The sequence below is a fragment of the Amyelois transitella genome, chromosome 7 (genome assembly GCF_032362555.1).
Source record: "Amyelois transitella isolate CPQ chromosome 7, ilAmyTran1.1, whole genome shotgun sequence".
NCBI lineage: Eukaryota > Metazoa > Arthropoda > Insecta > Lepidoptera > Pyralidae > Amyelois > Amyelois transitella.
In genome coordinates this window covers 10271393-10290288 of record NC_083510.1, presented here as the reverse complement: position 1 = coordinate 10290288, position 18896 = coordinate 10271393, and the positions used below count along the sequence as shown (strand labels likewise).

Here is an 18896-nt window from a genome sequence, read left to right as displayed (position 1 = left end):
CTCCATCTCTTTCCCATGGATGTCGTAAAAGGCGACTAAGGGATAGGCTTACAAACTTGGGATTCCTTTTTAGGCGATGGGCTAGTACCTAACCTGTCACTATTTGAATTTAAATTCTATTATTAAGCCAAATAGCTGAAAGTGGCCATTCAATCTTTCAAGACTGTTGGCTCTGTCTACCCCGCAAGGGATAGACGTGACCATATGTATGTATGTAATCACACTTTTCCGAATTATGTTCATAAGTTTACGGTGAGAGAAAATATCGTGAGGCTATAGGAGAAAGCTGAACATTCATTCAATTGTATATGTAACCATGATCCGATACGGATTAAGCTAGCTTCATCTACAAGGATGTGGATGTGGCAACTGGATGTGTAACCATGTGATCCAATTCAAAAATTCAAAATTCAAAATTTTTTATTCATTATTATAGGATATTATTATATCGCTTAATAATTGTCGTATGGTTTAACAACTTGGTTGACGTCAAATAAATTACTTAAAAACTAAGTTTACTGCCGCTTCCAAGGCGTCAGTGCAGAAGAAGCGGTAACAAACTGCAATACTACGGGTTAGGTTCCCCTGCAAAGGTTACGGAGCTCCAATTGGAGTCGGTTCATGTAAAAACTTAACTCTCTCAGTCCTGGGATGACCCAGGACCTGAAGAAGCCCGGGGTGCGCCTTTGACCATGAGGTCAAAGGCGCACCCCGGGCTTCTTCAGGGAGGTGGGATGTATAATGATTGATATCATTACGCTTCACAGTTGATCCGATCATGATCCGATCATGATATAATTTCACCGTCAGGGCGACAACCGGCTCTGTCCGCCTTGCCGACCATACCATAGTCCTCGCCGGTGAACTGCACGAATTGCGTAATATAATCATAACTGGTATTAATGAAGTAGTGGAACAGAACACGAAAATTATAAGCACGATAAATATATTTCCATTATACCTAAATCTAATGTAGAAATTACAGTCTTAACACTAAACTGAAATGATAACTAGACATCTGAAATGAGAACTTGACAGTGCTTATGATCATTCACACAATCCTATATCGTCCAGTCATGCGAGTACTCGTGAGAAGGGAGCGTCAACCGACCCTGACCGCGTTAGTTGCCGGTGCCAAACCATACTTTTCGCTCTCGGGGCAGTAAACTACACAATTGCGTAACTAGTAACTACATGGCATCAAGTCTGTTAAAATTTAATTCACTTACTGCATGAATGAAAAAATGTTGTAAGGTGCAAGGGTTCTAATCCTAACATTAACATGTACCAATGACTCTCTTCTGCGTTTCGTTTTTAATCCAATGCTTTTAAGTAGGGAAAACATCGTGAGGAAACCTGCATATTCAAGCAACAAGAGGTGTAGCATGAATCATGATCCAAGCTGGGTTGAGTTACAACTTGACTACCCTATTTCAGTATAATATAGTCATTCTAGTCTCAAACTATTTCTCTGAGACTTTATCGACAAAATATTAGTCCATTAAATACTTATATTTTTTACAGAACTGACACCCAGAACGCTAACGACAGATAACAAAATATACGAGAATAAATAGTGGTTATTGTGAGCTAGAAATAGACGCGCAAGGTCAAAACAGTTTAGAAGATTCTCGAATCCTCATTCAAATTGAAGGCGATTCATTTTATTATAGTATTTTCATTTCTTCAATCAAAGTGTTGATTTACTTACATCACTTTTATTCATGAGTTTAAACTCATGTATAAAATTAAATGGTAATTCCGCATAATTCTGCTATGCCACTATTGGCTTGGATGCAATAGACACAAAACTTAAGGTCACTTTTAGCTGTAGCTGGATGATTTATAATGACATAAGTGAGATTTAAAAAACACCGGTTGCTAGGCCGTCGCCTAAGCGAAGAACTATTATCTCTATGCCTTTCCCTTGATTGACTTACGAGTAAAAAGTCTGAGAGGGAAGACAAGCAGCTGTAACTGTGACACACTGCGTTCTCTTTTCGCTACCAAACGAGCATGAGGACTCGATAAATTATTTACTGTCTTTGGCTCGATATTACTTTAATTATTTTTTTCAACCGACCTGACGACACATCATTATTCGCTACCAAATGAGCATAAAATAAATAATAACTATATAGGTACATAAAATTTTCAGCCGAACAGATAAAACGGTGTCAGGTCTTCAAACAATTATGAACAGGATCCTACGGGCGGCAAAATTAATAAAGTATCTAGGTATCTGGATATATTTCATTACGGACGCCCACGCAAAGTCCAAACTTAGCAAATGCACGTCCCTGTAAAAGGGACTTAACGGCCCTAAACACAGAGTGCGCAATAAAAAATCACTCAAGAATTTTCATCCTGCAGGCTCAGCTGAATATTAAGTGTTAAAAGCTGAAAGCTTTCCCCTTGATGCCAAAACGGGACTTATCAAAAGGTAAAGTTGCGATCTCTCAATAAATCGCAGGGAAATTAATAATAAATCCAAAAGATAATAATATAAAATACCCTAGTCTTTAAAAATTTTATTGGTAACCACCTCCGTGTTTGAAGTCTGATAAAAATAGAACTGGGAGGAGCAAAAATAACTTGTTAAACAGGATAAACATTTAAACTAGCGAAAAAAGAATAAACATATCAGATTTATAGTTTCCGATCGCCATACAGCGGCAAAACATTACGACGCAGTTACTGGATATATTTGCGCGTGTTTCCGACCAATTCTCTTGATTTATTTAATCGTTTACAACAATAACAGGCATTTGCATGATAATTACAATAAATCTATTTGACTATGAACTCGATGAAGACAATAAAAATGATTAGGTATTGCGGATAGTCAAGAACTTCGATTTTTTCCACAAATAATATTATCTCCTATTATTTACGGTATAAAGTATAAAAAATGAAATACTTAACCAATCTTTTATTTGCGTAACATTTGGGCAACTCACCTTCAATATATTTTAAATTCATGGTTATACCGTGGTTATACCTACCTACCAAATGGGAATCGAAATCTGGTCAATGTAAATCTGAAACACTACAGGCCGACCTTTTATCGGCAGGAGTCGAATACGAGGTCATATAATGCGTCAATTTTTAAGCAGGTAGGTATCTACCTATCTATATGTTTTTTGTATTATCCCACCCACCACTAGAGAATGCGATAAATCCCGTTAATTTTTTTGGCAATTCCTGGAAATTCTGTCTTAAACATTCCTACATTCTAGACCACAAACATAAATATCCTTAAAGGACCTACCTACTTGCCTCATTTCATGATCTAGATCAGCTATACTCATCCTGGGGCCCACGGGCCGCATGCGACCCGCCAGGCCTTTTTAATTGGCCCACTTTGAAGTTCCTGTTTTCTTTATTTTTATATTTTGTTTTAAGATTTAAAAGCCTTCAGCAAGAACTGGAAAGTGAGCAAAACGCCGTAATTTTACATCGAGGTAGGTATGCTAAATAACAAAGTAATTACACCGTTACCTCTAATTATTTTTTTATTTATCACCTAATAATTTCTCGCTTGCGGCCCGGGATCCCATGACGAAAACGGTTTTTGGCCCGAGTATAAAAAAGGTTGAGTATGGCTTATCTAGAACTAAGTAGGTATTTCCTAAATCGATGGTAGGTTAGGAACTATTATATTTTTAAGCGTTAATCCTTTGGCGTCCACGCTGAGCCCCAGCCCAGGGTCTAACCTTTGTAATAACATTAGGCCAATCAGATATATTCCCTTACTCAGCTTTTACTTCATTCACGGGAAAGAGATCATAAATATTCATTCTGGGGACTGCTGACCGCAAAAGTGCACTCGGGTCTATGTAGAAATACTTAACCACAATGATCAAGGATATTTTTTGTATATCCAAACAAAATAACAATGCGCCTTATAATGTACTTCACTTGGTCAGTAGGTACCTACTTATCGATCCCATCATTACACAAATTAAAAGTGTTCTACATCTACATGCAGAAACTACATGCACAAGAAACTACACATACATACATATGGTCACGTCTATATCCCTTGTGGTGTAGACAGAGCCAACAGTCTCGAAAAGACTGATAGGCCACGCTCAGCTATTTGGTTTAATGATAGAATTGAGATACAAATAGTGACAGGTTGCTAGCACAGTTTGTAATCCTATCCCTTAGTCGCCTTTTACGACATTCATAGGAAAGAGATGGAGTGGTCCTATTTTTCTTTGTACTGGTGTCGGGAACCACACGGCACCACAAGAAACTATAAGATAGAAATAATATCTACTTACAGTAAATAATGTGTTTCATTCACCCATCGTCAGCCATGATTGTAAAACTTTAAGCAGATTATTTGTGTAATTCAGAAATACATAATTTGAAAACTGATTTAACGCCATTGACATCAAATCAAAACTTTGGAAGCTTATTTTGAAAGAAAAGCGGAAACAACATACCGGTTCCGGTTAAACTTTGACAGATAATAAATAAAATTCCATTTCACTCAGATATGTCAGACACTGTTAAATATTTAAAATGATTTTTTGCTTTCGTACATAATACCATAATATTCACGTTGCAAACCTTTATCTTTCTTAAAAAATTGGGTAGATGAGATAGACGCGGTAAGCCATGATATAACAATGAAGAATTGTCTAAACCCTGACTTTATGCGTAAATCAAAATGTGTCGTACGTATAGTGATGTGAACGCAATACGAAATTAACACAATAAATCGATGCAAATAGTGTAGCATTAACATCAATATAGCATATTTAAACAAAAACATATTTTTGTGTACAAAATAAAACTCAATAATAAGTAGCATAATATTAAGTAGCTTCAGCTAAATTATATGCGTCTGAATTACTTATAGCCTAAAATTTTTCTGCTTTATTATTTATTACTATGTAAAGATTTGTTGAAATCCGTTTATTAGTTTTTGATAAACAAAATCGCATCTAAAATTAAATATCACCTCTCTTACTCTAAAGTAAGAGTCTTTCCCGGGGGGCGTAAGTATTTACGTACATCGATCCATGATCCTGGATTGGATGAGTTAGTTTTTTTCACAATGCGATTTCTGTCTGACCTCCGCAAAATTTCAAGGAAACCTTATCCACGTTGGATCGTAGTAAAAGCAGCACAAAATGAATGTGCCTATTCCCTAAGTCGTCTTTTACGACATCCATGGGCATATTCTGAAATGACGGGGAGTTGGGTACCATACGGCCATGGCGCAGGAGAAGAATAATTGATTGATGTCTTAAATGTTTACGACAAATCATGTTTTAAAACGTCATTGGCGTTACATTTTTATCATTGTGTGGTTTTAAACAATCCTAAAAAAAACATGTGTTGCGATATATTTTCACTAAGTTTCAATGTATTATATCGAGTCGATAGTTGGATACGAGTTATAACAGACGTGATTCGAAGAACATCACTAAACATAACAACAATTTAATTGCAAATGTACAATCTAGGTTCCTTTGATTTTGTACCAAAACGAATATATTATAAATAAGTGTTTTCATGAGTGTTTTATATTCTTCCTATAAATTTCAACTCTCTTTACACTTCAACTTTTATTTCAAATCGTTTAAACAAGTTCTGTGTGAACTGTGAACCGTTCATATATTAATGACAGTTATTAATTTGTTACGTTGTCAGTTGTGACGTTGTGAGGTTATGTGAGAGATAGCGCATCTCTACTTTATCTAGAATTCTATTCAATAATGAATACCGAGAAAAGGAATAATCGTGGACGTGGGCGAGGGCGAGGCCGTGGCAGGGGTAGGGGTAGAGGTCGCGGCCGGGGCAAAAAGGTGCCAAAAGTGATGTCTAGTGACGAAGAGGAATGCTCCGTTGAAGAAACCTCTCAAGATACCGAGGAGCCTGCACCAGAAGAGCCTAAAGAGGAGGCCGAGCCTCCAGAACCCCCTAAATGTAAGTATTTTGAGAATTTTCTTTGTCATAATTTTATCGACATAGACATTTTGTCATTGCAACTGGCACATAAAAATCATTAGTTGCAAGTTACAATCAATCAAACCAAAAAGAAGATTCAACTTTGAGGTGGTCATAAAACCTTTTTACAGGAAACTATTGTTTACAAATAAGGAGTACCTGGGAGTACCCAATATAAACAGTTATTTTTTTAATTCATTTACTACCAAATACATTGCATGAAGGTTTCTGAAAGTATTGGTGACTCGAGAACAAAAGAATATAAGTTATATTGGATACTGCACATGATGATTCACTGTAGACATGTCAATATTGCTATATCTTAGATTGGATCCTTTATTGACCATGGTCTTTGTGATAGTCTCTGGAAGGTACCACAGTAATTATTTTACTTGTGGTCCCTTAATTTAGTACAGGCCAATTAATTATATAAATAAGGATATACTCTTGTAAATATGTAATGCGAGCCACTAAAGACCCTAATCATAATATAAAAGAGTAAAAAAGAGCTATATGATCAATGGTTATTTGTTCCATAATTTACTGAATGTTATTGATAAAACTGTCAAACTCTAAGATGGAGTATGGGCATGAAATCACAGTTCAATTATAATTTTTTCTATTACAATACAAGAGTGACCACTTTTATTAGTTTCTTTATAAATTGCTAATTAACTGATCTATCATCCAGCTCGAAAGACCACTGTTTGAATCTTGATTCAATAAAAGTTAGTGGATTGTTTAACAATATAATTAGAAAATAAAGAATATACGGGATATTTGATGTGCCGATATAGTGATAGCTAGAGTTGGCAAGTAGTTTGATGTTGACAGAAAACATCATGATAGCGCAACTAGTGTTACCTGCTGTTACGGTAAGCTGTAACAATCTCATGGTATAAATGTGCCATTATTTCCTATTAATTATTTCCAATATTCTGTTCATTAATAATATTAGTTTAGGTATGTACAAAAAAACGCAGATTTCTAATAATCTATACAAATACTTAATGTTACTAAACTTGTGTTCACAGTGGAGGTCCCATCAGATATTTCCCAGTTAGAGGCTCCCGTCTTCACAACATTACAACGCGGACCTCCAGAACCTATGCTACGTTTGGATTGGAGCCATAGAGCGACACTCATCGGTGAAAAAGTTCTCAACCCTATGATTTACTGTTGCGATACTTGTTCCAAACCTATACTTATTTATGGACGTATGGTGGGTTACTTTAACTTTACTAATGTAGTTATTAAAGAATTATTGTTAAAGTTTTCAATATTTATTGTAAACTGTATGGTTCACGACCCTTTGAAATAGGACAAGTCCACATCTTACCCATGAATGTCATTAATGGCGACTAAGGGATCACTATTTAAATCTAAATTCTATCATAAGGCCATAAGGCAGAATGTGGCCTTTCAGTCTTTTCAAGACCATTAGCTCTGTCTACCCCTCAAGGGATATAGACTATAACGTAATTATGTAAACATTCTATTTGTAGTATTGGTAGAATTATCTTGTCATTAAAGAATACTATCCCATAATTTGCATTTCTTAAAAAAATCAAATAAAACATCGACACACAAATTCCATTGTTTTCATTCCAGATACCATGCAAACATGTGTTTTGCTTTTCATGCGCACGAGCTGATCACACTCACTGCCCGAGATGTAGGGAAAAGGTAAGTTTCACATTTATTGTATTAACTTCTGTGTCTATGGGTATTATATAAATTATTTGTTGTATATTAATTAATCATCTTTGCCGTGTGGTTCCCGGCACTGTAGAATAGGACCACACTGTCTCTTTCCCAGGGATGTCGTTTAAAGCGACTAAGAGATAAGCTTATAAATTTGGGATTCTTCTTATAGGCTATTTGCTAGCAACCTGTAACTATTTGAATATTAATTCCATCATTAATCCTTTTGCCAAGCCTGAATGGCATTGCCTCACAATTTTTTAAAGACTGTTGGCTCGGTCTTAACCACGAGGGATATAAACGTTATTTTATGTACATATGTATCATCTTTTTACGTCTCGATATCATGCGCCAGCCAGGTATAGTAAAAATAGAATAATTAAGAAAACTAATTTAACAAATTATTATATGTGTACCACCAAGTAATGTTTTATAGGATAGATAAAAATAATCCAATACAGGTGTTATTTTCATTTAACCCTTCTGTGCTGTTAAAAAATTTTGTATGTTAAACTAGCTGGACTCGCGAATCCGTCCACGTGGAATAGTTATTTTGGGCAACATTCCTCGAGGGTGAATAATTTTCTCCGTTTTTCTCACATTTTCCATTATTTCTTCGCTCTTTATAGTTGCAGCGTGATTTTATATAGCCTAAAGCCTTCCTCGATAAATGGTCTGTTCAACACAAAAATATTTTTTCAATTTGAACCAGTAGTTCCTGAGATTAGCGCGTTCAAACAAACAAACTCTTCAGCTTTATAATATAAGTATAGAAAGTAAAGATAATTAAAAACAAATTGTTTTAAAACTTTCAGGTTCTCCGTGTAGAGCAAACGGGACTTGGCACGGTGTATATGTGCACACATTCCGGTACCAGATATGGCAATACTGGGTGTCGGAGAACATATTTGTCACAGGTAAATAATAACATTTACAGGGCAGACAGAGCCAAGGCCTGAATAAATCTTAAAGCCGTATTTCACGGGGTGGATATGATGGAAGATTAAGATTATATTTATAATTAGTGCCGTGTGGTTCCCGGCACCAATAAAAAAAAAAGAATTGGACCACTCCATCTCGTTCCCATGGATGTCGTAAAAGGCGACTAAGGATAGGCTTACAAACTTGGGATTCTTCTTTTAGGCGATGGGCTAGCAACCTGTCACTATTTGAATCTCAGTTCTTTCATAAAGCCAAACAGCTGGACGTGGCCTATCAGTCTTTTCAAGACTGTTGGCTCTGTCTACCCCGCAAGGGATATAGACGTGACCATATGTATGTATGTAGAGGTAGTTATAGGGATGCCTCACCTGCCCCCCAGCAGCATGATACGCGCGACGCCGTTGTTATCACACGATAAACTATCGCTGTCCTGTTTCACGTCATAGTAAAAAACAAAACAGCAATAATAATCTCTTGAAATTTCAGCTGAAAAAATCATTGTAGGTATTCATTATTGTGCCAAATTCAAAGAAAATTTAAAAAAAAATTGAGGATGTATAAGAAACTAAAAATATACAAATTCCCTTTCACCTTATAGTTTATATTATTATAGTTATTGGGATTCAATGTGATTTCTGTTGTTGTGTGACATTTCCGCAGAACCTATTGCGGAACTGCACGTTTAAAATTTTTGAGTTAATCGTCAACTCGCTTGAAAAAAACTCGCTTACGCGCGCGAGTTGGCGATTTTCAATATTACCTAGTTTTATTGTTATCAACTCGCTCGTCTATATAAAGTACAGTCAAATAAAAAACAGGTTGATGAAACCAAAAACTATAAATCATTATTTAGTGACGGCGTTGGCTGATTCTATGAAGTACTGACTTAGATTTCACACAGGTGTACAGTTTCTACTAATTTTAGCAACTTAAAAGTTACTTTTTATTACTCAATTGTGTTGTTATATAGAGTGGGTGTAACGCTATGTAGAGTGAATCATTATATGGAATACAAGCTAAACCAACCAAAGCCAATTGATTTCGACGCTTTAGAGAGTTTGTCGTTAAATCGAGTGACGTTACATGGAATTTACACTGTATACTGATTTCAAAAACGATGTATATATTGGTTTTATTTAAAAACACCAGTCTTATATAAATTGTCTTATACATTTATACGAGTAGTAAGCAAGTACCTAAACATTAAATTTCTGTAACGTTTTTGTAGCTGACTATACTTTTAAACGTCAGATTTCATGATCAAGCGAGTTGACGACGACAAAAATAAATAGAATTGAATATTGCCAACTCGCGCGCGCGCGCGAGTTTCTCTCACGCGAGTTGACGATTAACTCAAATTTTTCTACCGCCATTTTGATTTACATTCCTGTTGTTTTTGACGTTTTAATCGGATTTTGATTGAACTTCTGTTCGTTATATCGTTATTCCTGTTTCCAGCGCGACCTCCAAGCGCACATCAACCACCGGCACGTGTCGTCGGGCTCCGAGCCCAAGCCGGAGTCCGAGCCGCCCGCCGCCTCCGTCGCCGTCGTCAAACCTATCACCGTGAGTTATATTCAATTCAAATTTCAAAATTTTTATTCATTTTTATAGGATACCTACTTCATTTCGCTTAGTAATTGTCAAAACGTATGTATGGTTTAACAACATTGGTTGTTATTTATGTGTTTTATTCATCTTCAATTTAGCCGCGATAAGGCTTAAAAGACATAGAAAATTGTATAATCTATACTAATATTATAAAGCTGAAGAGTTTGTTTGTTTGTTTCAACTTGCTAATCTCAGGAACTACTGGTTCGAATTGAAAAATTCTTGTTGCGTTGATTAGACCATTTATCGAGAAAGGCTTAAGGCTATATAACATCACGCTGCAACTATTAGGAGCGAAGAAATAATGAAAAATGTGAAACAAAAATGGGGAAAATTATTCACCCTTGAGGGCTTCAATGTTGCCCAAAATAACTATTCCACGCGGACGAAGTCGCGGGCACAGTTGGTTAGGTATATAGGTGAAGGAGGATAATTTAGAGATTCTTCTTGTAGTCGATGGGCTAGCGACCTGTCACTGTTTGAATCTCAATTCCATCGTTTAGCCATACAACTGAACGTGGCCTTTCAGTCTTTTCAAGACTGTTGTCTTTGTCTACCCCGCAAGTTATATAGAGGTGATTATATGTATGTATGTATATTTGTTGGGCAGCTGCCGCCGTCGGTGGGCGCGGCCGACCCGCGGCACGGCGAGCGGCGCGCGCGCACCAACCTCATCACCGTGCCCCTGCAGGAGCAGCCCGACTCACACGCCTACTACAACTATTATCCTGTAAGTTTTGTACTTGCGTACATATGTCACCACTTTGGGTAGACTTGACTTGAAATTATCTATACGCCACAAGTCACAAAATAAAAAATAAAATTACGCGACGCTATCAATCAAAAATAGTGAAAACCTAAATCACGCAAGCAAAGATTTCACGAATTGGAACTATATATACAACCTCTTACTCAACATCGTCGGAGCCGCGGTTCCCCAGGCATAACACCTAGCCAGGCGGGAGATCTTCCCTTTGTGGCGGTCGAGCCGAATCATCGCTCCCGCTACATTATCATAATAAAATATTAAATATCTAAACCTCCATGAAAATTTTGTAATACTATATCGTATTCAGCCCGTTTTCATCCAATGCTGAATCTAGGCCTGTAGCAACGCACGCTATACTCCTTTTATTGATCTGCCCCCATAATATAGCACGCGCGACGCCGATTTTATCGCGCGTTAAACTACCGCAATTTCGCTTCTATTATGACGTGAAACATTAGTTTTTGATCCTGGGCCCCGAAACACTTCTGTGCAACCGGTAACACGCCTAGAGGAGAGAGAGATTATGCTTCAAATCAATCTCTTTGTTTTTATACCTTTTTTGAAATGTACGAATGTGGATGCAGCCAAAGCATTTGAAGACGTGTAGTCTCTGCCTACCCCTCCGTGCTGCCCTGGTATAACTAAAATGCCGTTATCTGCCAAATCCTTGTTTTAAGTAAAACGTCAAAAACTGCGGTAAAAATTTAAACTGATGCCATTCATCAATGAGAACGCCTATTTATGACTTAAAGGTACCAAAAAGTCGTATATACAGATCGAAAGAGATATTTTTTTTCTTATTTTATTGGTAAAAATGGTGTAAATCCTGATGTCAGATAACGGCATTTTAGTTATACCACGGCAGCGTGGAAAAGGCGTGATTTTATGTTATGTATGTGTTATATGCGTGCCGGCAGCCCCCGCAGCCGCCGCCGCTGAGCGCGCCGCCGCACGCCTACTACGCGCCGCCCTACGCCGCGCCGCCCGCCGCCTACGTGCCGCCAGGTAACATTTTTTTTTTTTTTTTTTATTAACTACATGTTATGGCAATGACATCGTTCGGTGTGATATATTGAAAGATTCCAATGATCACAGCCGATGTTGGGTCTATGTATACCATGGATTTGAAATTGAGTATGATTGGTTTTGCTTTATGTGGTGCAATGAAAAACCATTTCTAAAACTTCCCGCTGAAATGGAAATAAACATTTTGTTTTAGGCGGGAGTAATGTATAAAAATATTAAAAAAGTGTAGTAGAAACAAAATTGATTGGTCTCTTAATAACTATAAGCTATTTGTAAATACTAGGTGTTAAAAGCGCAGATACGAGTAGGTAACGTACTTTTATTATATCTCTAACGTTTCGAGTCCTGTTACAATGTTCCGTGGTCACCGAGCGACACTCCGAGTGTTGAGACTCATCTATAGGTACTAGTATTATAAAGCTGTAGAGTTTGTTTGTTTATTTGAACGCGCTTATCTCAGGAACTACCGGTTCGAATTGAAAAATTATTTTTGTGTTGAATTATCGAGGAAGGCTTTTAAGAGCTAAGAAATAATGGATAATGTGAAAAGAAAACGGGGAATATTATTCATCCTTGAGGGCTTCAATGATGCCCAAAATAACTATTCCACGCAGACAAAGTCGCGGGCACAGCTAGTGATAATATAAAGGTATGTTACGTGCGCGTTTAATACTTGCAGTATCTACTTTAATAGTATAATCCAACGCGAAAGTTAAATATCTCTTACTGTAAGTAATTTAAGGTGTGTTAAATGTAACATAAGAATAAATACAATGTTGCGTACAGGTGGCGCGATCCCCGCGGTGGAGGTGGCGGCGGCGCGCTGGGCGGAGCCCTACAGCGCGCCGCCGCCCGCCGCGCCGCCCGCCTGGCCCGCGCACTACTACAGGTACACGGCGCACTATACTCATACACGTTGAAAAAAAGTCAGGCGCAGTTTTACTATAGGGCAATATGAAGCACCTAGTATATATACGCACTCTCACCGATAGTGACACTCGGCCGCCATTACGTCGTAGATTATAGCACTTAAAAATTTGTCAAGATAAACTTTGTTAATGCTTGACGAATGAAAACAACTTTCAGACTTGACCAAACATACCTATAATCATAAAGTTTCACATAAGACATAATGCTGACCAGGGCTCGTACAGAAACATCGCGTTCAAATAACTATTGTATACCGTGTGGTTGGCACTTTAGAATTGATTTTTTTTAAATAGAGATGTCGTAAAAAGCGACTAAGGGAAAGTCAATAAACTTGGGATTCTCCAAGTCTTTTCATGGGTCTGTCTACCCCGCAATGGATATAGACGTGATTATATGTATGTATGCAGATAACTATCATCAGCTACGGGCAGCTCACTGCTCGACTCAGCCCCCCTGAAGTCATATCCATAAAACTGGAATTGCTTCATGTGAGAACCTAATTTCCCAATCCAATCAAATCAATAGGCGCACCCCACCTCACCTTAGATTAAGATAGAAGATTAAGTGATCATTTCTACTGTGCCGAATCTCAAAAACAGCAGAATAAAATACATACGTACGATTCTCGGTGACAGCCAACTTTTTTATGAGTTTTAATTTTGTGTTTTACCATTCACAGGTAGCCTTACCTCTACAATGGAAGACCATAGTGAAGTGACTACAGTGAAAGTTGTTATTGTGGTAAAATGTACTAAGTTTTGTGATGTGAAAGATAGTGGTAATTGGAGGTCCTGATACATAGTGGAAGTCTGCTCAATTATCAACTATTTCTTGCGTGAACAATTAATTTATAAAATTTTGTTTATAATTCTACAAAATAACTAGTAAGTTGTGGAGTAATAAAAGCGAGTATGTTGAATATGAAAAGTATTTGTTTATAAGACTTATAAAGCAATGTTGTATAAACATTGAGAATAGTTCTAAATGATCTGAGAGACAATTATGATGGAAGTTGGTGATATTGTACAATGTATGTAAAAATATAATGCAATGAACTGAACGAACAAATATAAAACAATTACTAAGTGATTGGGTATTTCTTTATTAACACTAATCAATAATATTTACAATATTTCACATCATTCATCAACGCTGCTCCACCATCAACAAATGCATTAAAATCTGCAAAAAATATCTCCCTTTTGTATCCCATACAAACACATGACTATATCCATATAAAAAAAACATATTCACTGAATATTTATAATGAAAACGTATATTATCTGTATTACTTAACAGTTCCAGTGCAGATAATCAGTTGTAAAAACTAAATACAAAATAAATTATAAAATAATACAAAGTTTCAATGGGCCTTTTTCGTCTCAAAACATACATACTAAAGGTTGTTAGAAAATACATTATACAAGTTATGTTGTAGAAAATAAAAGCAAAACTCTGAACCTCAACTACAAACTTCCACAGATCAAATCATCACAGCCCCAAGAACCTCATATAAACTCTATCATACTCAATCCAAAAATGCAACTGAATTTTTTTGAGCCCCAAAACTAAAATTTAACTTTTTAATTTCAAACTTTGCTTTCATATTTTAAGCTCAAAAACATTTTGTCATTTCAACCTGTCTCTCTCACATTCATTGCCTATTTCAGATTTGGCAGGGTACATTATCCAAAGCGAAAGGACATTTTAGAAATTTTAATTCTAGGTTTTCTAATATTATCTTTCTCATTCTGAATCAACTTTTCTCATTACTTGATCTGTGGATAAGAGTTACTTTCCCAAATTTCTCCACTGTTACAATTTTTTTCATCCAAACTTTCACATAAATTTACAATTGTCATAGAACTGTAACAATTGACGGCCAATTCAACCCCACACATCCAAGATTCACATTATTCATGCTCCACTAATGTAGGAATCTACATTGACTGAACAGCCTTATATTTACGTGTATGACTTTAACAATCATGACTGTTTTGTGGTTGGTGTTGTTGTTTCTGTTCCAATATCAACAAGAGTGGCTTCGGCAGGGCCTGAAGACTGGCTAGTCTCAGGGACTTCAGAAGGAAACTGAGGTATTACATGTGAAGATTGCATCTTCCTCACGGCGTCCATGTTAACTTTGGTCGATAGGTTCTTTTGACGAGTCTGTTCGGATGTCTTTGATAATCTCTCGCTTAAGGCCTTCAGCGCGATTTGTCTGAAATTTTAGTTATTCTATTAGACAATGACTCTGCAGTAACCAGGCTGAGACAGAAAAAATTTATGCAATGCACCTCTTAGGGATTATATCATCCGAAAAGCACTACTTTATTTTGAGTTGCTATTGCTTATCTTTAAAAAGAGCACTTCTTATAACAACAACTAAAAGCAAAAGTGATGGCTAAAAAACAAAAACAAAATACGCCTAGAATTATACAATACATACCTACGCCTCTCCATGTCCTGAGGCTCTACTCCCGGCATAGATATTGTAACGCCGCGCGGACTCAGCGCCAGGTGTACGCGGCGCGCGCTCGGGGAACACAGCCCCATGCGGACCAGGCAGCGGTGCGGAGGACCTAGGATACCGCGGACCACTGGCTGGAGGACTGTCGGGAAGAAGCTGGGAAAAAATATATAAATTGAATACATACAAATTAATTTAATGAAAATCCAAAAGTGTGAATCCTCAAGATATGTAGGTAAATGGGAGTATAACAATCATAGAATACATAATATGCAAAAATTGCATGAGATGTTAGATGTCGATAAATCATTCCCATAGTGTGAGTATAAAGGTTTTGTGTATGAGTAACATAAAACCTTTATATTCTTTACAAGTGACCTTCACACAATATCATCATTACCAAAAATGTTTAAAAAAAATTTTACAGAAACAAATTATAAACATTTTTCTCAGTACAAAAAAATTGCGTCCATTTTTATAACCAATTCAATTGAATGATTTTTCGAAAGAAATTTACATTTCAATAATTGAGCAACTAATCTTCTAATCAAGATCTACACTAAAAACTAACAATTTTTTTTAAAGTCATGTAGTAGTAATTTTGTATTATAAATAATGCAAGGGTATTCTACAGTTAGTAGAAAGCACATACTTGTCAAAGCTGAAGTTGTCGGCCATGTCTCCCCGCGTGCCACTGCTGTGCTGTTGCCAGAACCGTAAGTATATCCATGAGAGGATCGTCCCGCTACCCCACATGCAAGGGTATGTGCCTTCCAGCGCCCCCACCGCCCAAAGGATGATGGCCACGATTAGGAGCAAAAGTGGCAATGACCGGTTTGTTAGTTTTCCTAGAAAAAAATACATTTTATTTATTATTCATATTCAACAACTTTTATTTTATGTAGGGTTTCTCATGCACTCCTTTGCATTTTTTATACATGAAAATCAAATGTAGTCTCATCATAAATATGTGCAATAATGGAGTATCAGCACAATAAAAAATTATAATGCCTCAATAGATAAAAAAATATACTTCTACACTGTTATGTTTTATCAATTACCTAGTGGTGTTTTTATCAGTAGGTGATCTGGCATTATTTGCTTCACGGCCACGCTAACAGCCGCCAGATATCCTGCCAAGCCATGGACATGAATTCCGAATAGGTAAGAAGCTTGGCCTGTGCATGCAAACATCACTAAATAGTAGAAAGTTGTCAGGAAAGCAACGCCAATGTTGGTCAGAAAAAAGAACTTCATCATCTCCATTTGGCCCCATAGTGGTTCAATAAGCTTCCCACACAACCCTACAGTAACAATATCAATTACCACTTCCCACAAGTGGATTTCTAGGAACCAAAACGTAAAAGTAGACCACAGTTGAAAAGAAGGTGGCAGCAAATACCCTGGTGTTACACTTAAAACATCCACAACCTCATCAGAAAACGACAATATGTATCCAATAATTACAACGACACATATGAATTTCACTGAGGGTGATGTGTTTCCTAATAAAGCAGAAAATTGCTGTCGTAAATAAGGTAAATTACGACTGAATACTCTGAGCGCAGCCATTTTTATGATTCTATGACAAACTGACAGTGTTGACAATTTGTTTTGTTGACAATTCTTTTTTAAGACTTGCAGGCCTTGGATACTAGATAAAGATATAAAAAATCTTGTTTCTCAAATCAAAATCATGAAAAAGTAATGAACTCTGCTCTGTCTGTCAACGCCAGCTATCAATCATTTTATGATGACAAACAACCTAAATACAAAAACAAAATAGAAAAAATGGAATGAAAATTTTTAGATAACAATTTCGCCGTTAAAATCAATCAATGCGTATTTTTCAAGTGATTACTAGTGCTCTTTTGGTAAACTACTATTTCCAGTAATCGTAGAATAGTCACCAATTTGGTGAATACAAACAATATTTTTTATTGTTTTAGTTGCGAGCGGCTAACGTGTGGAGCACAGAAATGTCGGTCGGTGGTAAGAAATGCAGCAGCGGTCGCATCAGATACCTCACCCAGACAGAGGCGGCTGCTTTGGATGAGGAGTTATTTAATGAATACAAGTTTAGTGTCGATCAGCTGATGGAGCTGGCCGGCTTGAGCGTCGCAGCTGCAGTGGCTCAGAGTTATCCTCCTCATACGTAATAATTATTAAATAAATTAAAATTATGTACATTATAATAAGTACAGTGTTTTACAAATAAATAAATTTCCATGTAAAAAAATAAGTGATAAGCCTTCTCCAGTAGAACATGTTTACGTGAGAAGGTATGATGCTACTTCCACTGCCCTCAGTTATAATCTTATCATTAAACAAAAACATTGTCTTTTGACTATAATATAATTGAATTTTAAAAAGATGTTAAAACTAGTTGTACAAATCAGAAATAGTCTCTTGTATATAAAAATCTTTATTTCAGCCACCCATCAGCATTAATAGTGTGCGGTCCTGGCAACAATGGTGGAGATGGGCTTGTTGCTGCCCGCCACATGATGTTATTTGGATACAATGTAGCTGTGTACTACCCAAAGAGAACTCCTAAACCTCTGTATGAGAACCTTCTAGAACAGTGTGTCAAATTTGGGGTGGAAGTAGTCACAAAGTTGCCCCCTTCAAAAGATTTAAAGAATCATTATAAGGTGATGGTGGATGCATTGTTTGGATTCAGCTTTAAGCCGCCAGTGAGAGATGAATTGAAGCCAGCATTAGATGCTCTGATCGATGGGGAACTACCAGTTTGCAGGTAATTTTTGCAACTTCTTTAACACTTTGGTTGCCGAGGTAAATATTTCTACCAGTTATGTTGTACATTAGGTACCTTAAACCTTTTTATTTCTAACATATGAAGTTGTTTGCTGGCAGAACTTAAATAGTAAAATATTTATTGCTTCAAAAAATATTTGTCAAAAGTCATTTCTTGCAAAAAATAACATTATTTATTATTCTTGTTTTTGTTACAGTGTGGACATCCCAAGCGGTTGGCATGTGGAAAGTGGTCCAGTCTCAGCAAGGTCCCTCAAGCCAGCTTTGCTCATATCACTGTCGGCTCCCAAGCTCTGTGCCCGGCCCAACATCCTCAATGACACCAAACACTTCCTTGGTGGAAGGTTCCTGCCCCCCGAAATAATCAAGAAATACAACTTGACTTTGCCAAATTATCCTAATCAGGAACAAGTTGTTCAGTTATCATGTTAAAAATAGGTACTCTATGGCCATTAAATTTTGTAATGTACCAATTACGGAAACATTCAGTTTATTTAAATGTTACTTCGATTTTAGTTAATAAGAAATATATTTTTTTATTTGGGTTGAATTGTGATTTTATTAACGCCATTCAAAAAAAGAGGGAAGTTTTCAATTCAGCTTGGGTCATTTTTTTACTACAATTCTAATACCACGACACTGTGCTGTTTTAGCATGGTGTACAATCTACTTGCAATTGTAACTCCTTTCCCTGTTATG

At 36.7% G+C, this 18896-nt stretch overlaps 3 protein-coding genes across 5 annotated transcripts; 2 read left to right on the top strand and 1 right to left on the bottom strand.

Annotated features, from left to right (window-relative positions):
- Positions 1-5407: 5407 nt before the first annotated feature.
- On the top strand, positions 5408-14038 carry LOC106130166 (E3 ubiquitin-protein ligase Hakai). Of its 2 annotated transcripts, XM_060945030.1 has the most exons (10): positions 5408-5946; positions 7002-7189; positions 7579-7653; positions 8487-8588; positions 10072-10179; positions 10835-10954; positions 11911-11998; positions 12806-12821; positions 12872-12908; positions 13629-14038. In XM_060945030.1, exons 1-10 carry the CDS (start codon positions 5736-5738, stop codon positions 13665-13667), a joined length of 984 nt encoding a protein of 327 aa, XP_060801013.1. In that variant the 5' UTR covers positions 5408-5735; the 3' UTR covers positions 13668-14038. The 2 variants fall into 2 exon arrangements, with proteins under 2 accessions (XP_060801013.1, XP_060801012.1); XM_060945029.1 differs by having other exon boundaries at positions 5409-5946; positions 12806-12908.
- Positions 14032-17016, bottom strand: LOC106130222 (transmembrane protein 115). Its single transcript, XM_013329014.2, has 4 exons — positions 16481-17016; positions 16072-16267; positions 15399-15575; positions 14032-15170 (listed from the first exon to the last, which is right to left on the bottom strand). Exons 1-4 carry the CDS (start codon positions 16989-16991, stop codon positions 14936-14938), a joined length of 1119 nt encoding a protein of 372 aa, XP_013184468.2. The 5' UTR covers positions 16992-17016; the 3' UTR covers positions 14032-14935.
- On the top strand, positions 16467-18747 carry LOC106130223 (NAD(P)H-hydrate epimerase). 2 transcript variants are annotated; one of them, XM_013329017.2, is made up of 4 exons: positions 16467-16583; positions 17369-17574; positions 17854-18177; positions 18395-18747. In XM_013329017.2, the coding sequence occupies exons 2-4, from the start codon at positions 17399-17401 to the stop codon at positions 18627-18629; spliced, it is 735 nt and encodes a 244-aa protein (XP_013184471.1). In that variant the 5' UTR covers positions 16467-16583; positions 17369-17398; the 3' UTR covers positions 18630-18747. The 2 variants fall into 2 exon arrangements, with proteins under 2 accessions (XP_013184471.1, XP_013184469.1); XM_013329015.2 differs by lacking the exon at positions 16467-16583 and adding an exon at positions 17159-17293.
- Positions 18748-18896: the final 149 nt, after the last annotated feature.